General features: G+C 49.5%; 1 protein-coding gene across 1 annotated transcript in view; it reads left to right on the top strand.

Moving 5' to 3' along the window:
• man2a2 (mannosidase, alpha, class 2A, member 2) overlaps positions 1–7,312 on the top strand; it is a gene marked incomplete at its 3' end in the record, with an annotated part of 43,087 nt that extends 35,775 nt beyond the window's left edge. Inside the window, exons 23-25 of the mRNA XM_084477182.1 lie at positions 984–1,038; positions 6,937–7,034; positions 7,184–7,312. Coding sequence (XP_084333308.1) covers positions 984–1,038; positions 6,937–7,034; positions 7,184–7,312 — 282 coding nt within the window. The remainder of the gene's footprint in view (positions 1–983; positions 1,039–6,936; positions 7,035–7,183) is intronic.
• Positions 7,313–7,906: the final 594 nt, after the last annotated feature.

Raw genomic sequence — 7,906 nt, forward strand, 5'->3', positions numbered from 1 at the left:
GCCGTACATCATGTGGATTTATGAGCGGCGCTCAGTGTGACAGCGCCAATCTATTCGGGCTTTCGCAGCAACAATTCACAGTCGGGGCGGCATAAGTTAAGCACCAAAGATTTTACGGCAAAGCCATCTAGCTCACTTTGGTTTATGGTTGCTTACTTAAATGAGACATATTTTTATTGGCTGCGGTGAATTTCGTAGCATGCTAATGCTGCCGCCAGGGGCCCGGGGGAAAGATGCCCTTGATCTCATTTCAAATTCATATCAATGTTTAGTGTTTGCCGTATATAACGCACTTGGATAAAAGAGGGGCCTTTACGATGCAACGCTGCTATTTTTAATACCGCGGTGCTCGAGGACAGCTGCATCATTTTTTTTTTATCATTTCTCCACAAATGCTTGTTGTGGTCCAACGAAGGGTGGACCTGACCTGACAGGTCAGTTTCAATCAGAAGCACAGATTTGTATTGCTGGGGAACAGTGTTGCAGGTAAATCATGAGTGTGCATGAAGAATTGAACATGGAGTGGAATGTGGATCAGGAGGTAGAGTGGGTCGGCTGGTGAACCGAAGGTTGCTAGTTCGATCCCCGGGCTTCTCCTAGCTGAGTGTGGAGGTGTGTCCCTTAGCAAGGCTAACCTCACCCCAACTGCTCCGGTCAGCCGTCGGTGTATGTGTGCATGTGTGCATGAACGGGTGAATGTCAGGCCGTGTTGTGAAGTGCTTTGGGCGGCCACTGGTTATAAAAGCTGTATAAATGCAGTCCATTAACTATCCACTCATACACTGCGAGGGTCATGGCTTTCCGCTCACCAACACAGAGCTCACGGTCCATGATGAAGCATGAGTGCTTTTCAGATTTTCAGAGTTTTTAGGAATAACCAAACCCTGTGTTGTTCTTTCACTGTTCCACTTAGGGATGCCATAATGAGTTCGGTTTGAGTCCACCCTGTGATCGTGTGGCTTGGTTCAATTGAACTGGGTCAGGAACAGAACTACGGTAGGTGTGAGCTGACGTCGACGGGCCGGAGAGGGCCAAAAGGTGCGGATGTACCCGCTGCTCTACAGCTTTCTCTTTCCGCACACACACACACACACACACTTCCAACTCCTTCGAGGTGTCCTTCGAGGACATATTTGATCCACCTTGAAGTTAAACTCTTGTCTTCAAATGGGCTTTACACAGTGGCCTATACTGCCAGAAAAGTGTGTTCTCCAACGCTCAAACTGACAGAATAGGTTGTTCATCAATGTGGCCCAAAGTTCTCTGGCCCGGCTCCCTTATCGACGTCTAGCGTCTGTCTGTCTGTCTGCCAAAAAACGAAATGGATGACATTTGTATTATTCTCTGTGGAAAATTCAAGATAGTTTCGGCATTGAAATTCGTTTTGAAAACATTTCTAGCGAAAAAGTGTTCATTTATTATTGTTAATATAGATAATAAGATGATAATTATTATTACCTTCATTCAGTGAAGGGTTCGGGCTGTTTGGTTTATTAGTTGATTTTCTTAACGCTTTTCTGTCGTTGCCATGGTGATTCGTATGGATCCTGCTGCTCCTGAAATCACGCAGCTTACATGTTGAATTAATTATATTTGATGTAACCGATCAATGAAAAAAAAATCTATTTTTCCAATAAAAACTTATTATACATTTTCGAGGTACCAAGGACATCTATATTCTTCCGTAGGCTGATGTGTTTTTCGAGTGTGTGTTCGCCATCGCTTTGTCCATTCCAAACGTAATTGTATAAACACATTGTGTACACATCACGGGTCATCAGATGCTGCACACTGACACAATACTGCGGCAACATATGACGTAAGTAATGAATAAAAGGTGGATGTCTGGCAGACTCTCCGAGCAGCCAGAGAAGAACACAGCATTCTCAATACAAAACAAGGTTAATGCCATGATGCCCCGTTTCAGTTTTCTATCTATTGCACAAATGTATTATTCATGATAGATCCTAGCACACATTGCCACAGCCTAAAACAAATGAACAGAATCCAAGGTTTCAACTTCAAATTCTATCCAAACTTCATTACATGTAATAAAACCAACTGGGCCAAATTGTTCGGTTGCATTACGTGATAATTTCCCTCTTCGCCAGATATCTTCCTATTTCAGAGGCTTGTTATCATGAAAGCTGGCGACCGGCCCGTGGAATAGAATAGCCGCTGGTGATGTCATGTTTAATTTGTCTGATTAGCATCTCTGTGCGATTCTTTGCTATCTCTCGGTAGCCTAGGAACTAAAACAACACACACACACACACACACACACACACACACACACACACACACACACACACACACACACACACACACACACACACACACACACACACACACACACACACACACACAAAAAACAACTGGAACATCTCTTGATGGAAATTGATAATAATTATTCAGATGACATCGTCGTGCGTGTGCCAGCGCATGCTAATGCAGGGATGTTTCTATCCAGACGTCCAGGGCAGATGTTGCGTACATTACAGGGCACTGTTGCGTTTGGCAGAGGGGGTGGGGGGGTCGGACTCATGTGGCCTTTCGGGTTTTAAATACGAGATAAATACGCGCGGCCCTGTGTCGCCAGATTGGGCCGGACTTCCACACTCGCACCTGCCACGCAGTCGACACCTTCCCCAATCAACGCGTCGCACAACCGGGGATAACAGTCTGCTCCAATTAGAACCACTTGTGGAGGCTTTTTAGTCTTTATTCGGGGTGGAAATGAACCCCAGCATGTTAGTTAATTGCCCAATCTTTAACCAACTGCGTCGGGGAAAAAAAAAAAAAAAAAGACATCGCCACAATCTAATCAGAACCAGACCGCCGCCGGCGTCTCATGAGGACGCGCTCGTATCCGTGTCTCGTGTTCCCGTCGTGCGACGTGAGGACATAATTGGATCAGGAGATAATTGGAACCGTGTTGACGTGTTGCCACGGCCACGCACCCGCTGCCGTCTGATCCGTGTGATCCGCACACGTCAGCCGGCCGGGTTGAAGACACATGTCCTCCCTCCCGGTTCTTTTTCGGGTCGCCCCGCGGCCGTGTCGTCTCCAGCAGAGACGACGATGAGATCGTTCTAGCCTGCAACACGCTGCCTACTCACTCGTTTCACTAACGCGCGTTTTCCCAAACCGATTGTACCCGCACAGACCCTCATGGTAGCTCTTCTCATCCTCCAGAACACCGGATGGTGTTGTTGTTTTTTTATATATAGGCAGCAACACAAACTTTGGTGTTTCACATGCGCCAACAAAAAAAGAAAAAGAAAAGGTGGTGTTGTGTCTGGCAAAACAAGCCATAGCGCTCTAAAAGATTGGGTCCTGTCACACCATTAATTACCTTTCTCCTGGCTGTACAAGCATTTATATTTTTTAAAGCGTTTAAAGCATTTAAAGTCAGCCGAAACCTTTTATTTGTCTGCGATTTCCCAGCACTTACCCCATGGGGAAGGCTCAGCATATGGTGCCATGCCGTTTTTCACACAAGAGCTATTACATTCTATTCACAGCACTCAAAAAGGACCCAGTCTCACTCTCGCTCTGTGCTGCTATCGAGGAAAGGCTGCATCCAAATGAGTCAAACACGTCTGCTATTCCAAACACCTGCGACTCCAAAGTCTTTGGTCTGAACTGTGGCATACGACCTGGCGTCCTTCAAGGTGTGTGTGTCTGTGTGTGTGTGTGTGTGTGTGTGTGTGCATGTGTGTGTTTATGTGTGCGGGTGCAGACTTGTGTATGTGTGTGTGTTTGTTTGTGTGCGTACGTGTGCAGACTTAAGTGTACGTGTTTGTTGTTTGTGTGTGTATTTGGCACATGTGCGTTTGTGTGTGTGTGTGTGTGTGTGGGTTTGAGCATGTGGACATGTACGTGTGTGTGTTTGTGTGTGTGTGTGTGTGTGTGGGTGTGCGTGTGCCCAACGGTCTGTACCCATTTACTTTGTACCATGCTGTCCTCTGAAGAAATCCATCATGTCTGCCACCTATTTACAAATCGCCCAGGCGTAGCCGCGGATAAGTAGCCCAGCTGGGCCAGAGACAGGGTGGTGGGGGGACTGATTGAAAAATGTGGCGTTTTCCCCCCCCCCTCTGCTTTTGTATAATGATCCAGTGATTAAATTAATGGCATTTTAATGTAAGCGAGGCTCAATAAACAATGGCATCCGACGATGGCGACAAACGTCACACTTTAACGACACAGAGTAACAACGGGAATAACATTTAGCAGTGTAATCTTCTCGGAATAAGGGTCCTCTGGGTTTGAGCGTGACGTGATGCTCTCTCTCTCTCGTCTCCTTCTGACAGCTACTGTTCTGTCGTTATGCTTCTAGGTTTGTGGAGGAGAAGCTGTCCTTACCGCACTCTTGAAGATGTTCCCCCCCGTGTAAACACCGTAACAGGACGACAACCGCTCTTGCATGCATTGCAAAAAAAATTGGGTTAAGCCATTTCCTTCCCAGAAGTCCCCCAGGAGCAAGGTACATTTCCCATCTGCGGTGACGAACGTTAAATCCGGATGTTTCCGCATTGAAACGCGACAATAGATTTGGCCGATTCAAGCCTTAACGGTGCCACTTCCACATCGCTAATGTATGTACTGGCAAGCGAGGTGGGTCCAACCGCACCGCGCCAAAGCCTTTGGATCTGTTCTATGTCCCCATTTCTACGTGCTTGCATTCCTGGCAGAACAGCAGGAGGCTTGTTGTCTCAACATGAGAGTCTCCGGCTGGCCTTTGTGCAAGCGATAGAAAATAGCATTACACACAGACAGAGAGAGAGAGAGTGACAGAGACAGAGAGGTTTGGGGGGAGGCAGAAAGAGAGCTGGGGGAGGGAGAGATGGGGGAGTGAGAGAAAGAGATATGGAGGGAGATAGATACAGAGAGGGAGAGAGAGAGAGAGAGAGAGAGAGAGAGAGAAAGGAAGAGACAGGGAGAGAGAAGGACATAGACAAAGAGAGATAGAGCCGTAGAGTTTATCTCAGGTAGGCTCTTGAACATTATAATCCATGAGTGTGTTGGCTCAACAGAGACCCAACAAACCTCTGATTATGTGGGGTGTGCGTGTCTGTGTGTGTGCGTGTGTCTGTCTGTGTGTGTGTGTACCAATACTCAAACCTCCTGTGCAATTCAGGAATAGATTGGTTTCCCATCCTGCCACCACTAGACATCCCCACACACGCCCCGATGGGCTCCAGTTCAGGAGTAGCCATGCAGACGGAACAGCCCCCCCGATCATCCGTTGTGCAGCCATGAAATGGAAAAAGGAATCCCGGGCATTGTGCTTTGTGTTTCTCCCGTTGAAGTAAAAAAAAAACGGAAAAAGAAATAAAGAAATACACAAATTAAAGAAAACCCAGACAGGGTGATTACAGGAGCGGCCTTGGGGGGGGGACGATGGTAAATTAAAGACACTCAACGAGAGAAAGAAGCGCTCTGGAATAAGGAGGCGGGCCGCTAATGAAGCTGGCGAGGGGGAGGACGGTGAGAGGTGTTGCGTGGCGCGTCGGGGTGCAGGCACCCTGCTGTGCTGCCAGTTGAACGTGTGAACGCTGGCGCGCCCCCCACCACCCCCACCCCCCCCCCCCCCCCCAGGGGTTAATTCCGTACAGCAGCACAGGACCTCACCACTTAAAACACAAGGCCTCTAGACACATAAACACACACACGCATGAATGCACGCACGCACACATGTACACAACAGATTAACGGCCACACACACAAACGCATGAAAACTAACACATGCACGGACGCACATACACCGACACACACACACACACGCGCACATACGCAAACATACACGCGTGCATGTACGCACACACTCACAACCACGCACACACGTACGCATGTTCATGCACACGCCCGCACATACAAAGGCACGCGCGTTCAAACACACACAGACACATACATGCACACACGCCTGCGCATGTACACACACGCGCACACACATACATACACATACACATACACATACACACACACAGCATACTGCGGGGGATGAGTGCATGCTTTTATCTCTGGTCAAGGTCCCACGGCCCTTTAAATGAAGAGGCTTGGAAGTGGTTAACCTGTAGGATATGCTGTGGATCTGTTGCGAGTGTGTGCACGGATCTCCTTTTGAAGTCTGTAATTAGCCGAATTCTAAACAGGATATTCCTGGAGCGTGCAAGTAAATAGGAAAACATTTCAAAAACCTCTTCGTTATTCAGCCGCTTTCAAAGAGCGCACCACAGCACAACGATTTCCCCATATATGCCTGGGTTGCAGCAGACGCCAACTCGCACTAAATGTAAACGAAAATAATTGGTTAACTTCGCTTTTTTTTTTCCCGAACGTCTTTTAATATCTATAAATAAACATTAGCCGTGGTGGCACATCACCACCACCGCACCATCAACAAAAACCGCCAGAACCTGGACGCGAGCATTGATGTTGATAACGCAAACCAATAACCGACGGGCCACCACCATTCTCCCCGACAGACGCGCTCGTAAAGCACAGGTAGTTTGTTAAGGAAAGCGATAAGTGTGACGGATGTTGAGCTGCGACTGGTGGCACCGTCGCCTCCCCCTGGGCCCAGCTCTGCTCCGAGTGGTGTAATAAATGGTTCTGAATACCGGGAGCTGCTAAAAGGATTAGCTTATTTTGTGCCTGGCTTAGCTCTTCCCCTTTAAGCCTATCTGTTCAAATACTAACTGTGGGCTCTGGAAATCGGACGCCTCTCCGCTCGGACCGTCTGCAGCAGCGAACGCCAGCGGGTGCGATTTGCCTTCCCCCCTGAACAACCGACGACGCAGGCTTTCTGAGCTTTTGTGCTCTCGGAGACGACCGGTGTATTAATCATACGGGGGGGAGGAGGGGGGGGGGGGGGGCGGACGGGGGGGCTGTGTTTATTCTGCCCACAGCTGTGCGCCCGTCGTACACAAGGGAAGCCTGGCGGCGGGCTTCTGCTGACTGCAGCACTCTCCTCGTCGGATGATGAGGTGTTTCGCAAGGACACCGACGAAGATGCCCTATTCCGCGCGGTAACTCAAGCTCAGGATTACGAAAACACACATAACGCAACGAAGAAAAACTACAGCCGGACCCCCTCTGGGGTCTTAAGGACAATCAAGGCAACCTCCATGAAAAAAGCAGCCCAACCCTAATTAGATCTGTTAAATCTCTAACTTAGTTGTGGGCCTGCCGTCACACCCACCGCCGCCCGCCGCCGTTGCCGCTGCCACGCCCGCTTAAAGAGCCCATTCATCAGCCCGCTGACGCCGGGCTAACTCTGATGGACTCCAGGGGATCTGTAATGTGAGGGTGGGTGTGGGGGGGGGGTTTCTGAGATTTTTGGCTCCCAGATTACCGTCTTCAATCACACCCCAGCCCCCCCACTACCTCACTGGGCGAGATAGGCAACGCAAAGCTCTCCATCACACGGTGGCCCCTCCCGCTGAATACAAAGTGCACTAATGCCTCCACGGAGAGCTACAGGGGGGGCCTCCGTCTCCCCCGGCCTCTCCGAGCCTCTCGTCCTGGGGAGGGGTGAGCGCGGAGGGGGGGGGGGGGGGGGGGGGGGAGACGACGAGGCAGCGAGCCGGGCGCCAATATTGGTTGACCGAGGGTGGACGGCTTTGTAGAAACGCTATTAGCGCTAACACGCAGGAATGCTAGCGCTTTCCATTCGCGGCGTCCGCCACCGGGGAATGGGATCAGCCCTGGCGAGGAGGTCCACGTCATGCGTTTATCTCTCGCCCAGACACACGGGAGTGATTAGCTCCAGCTGTCTGTCAGATGCTTGTCTTGGAAGACTAAAGAAACGTAACTAGAGGGAGAGAGTGGTGAGTTGGGCTGCGATGTTTCAGCTGTGTTTGCCTTTTTTTTTTTTAAAAGGACCAGGTTGGCGTTTTTT

Source organism: Micromesistius poutassou (genome assembly GCF_964030765.1).
Source record: "Micromesistius poutassou genome assembly, chromosome: 13".
NCBI lineage: Eukaryota > Metazoa > Chordata > Actinopteri > Gadiformes > Gadidae > Micromesistius > Micromesistius poutassou.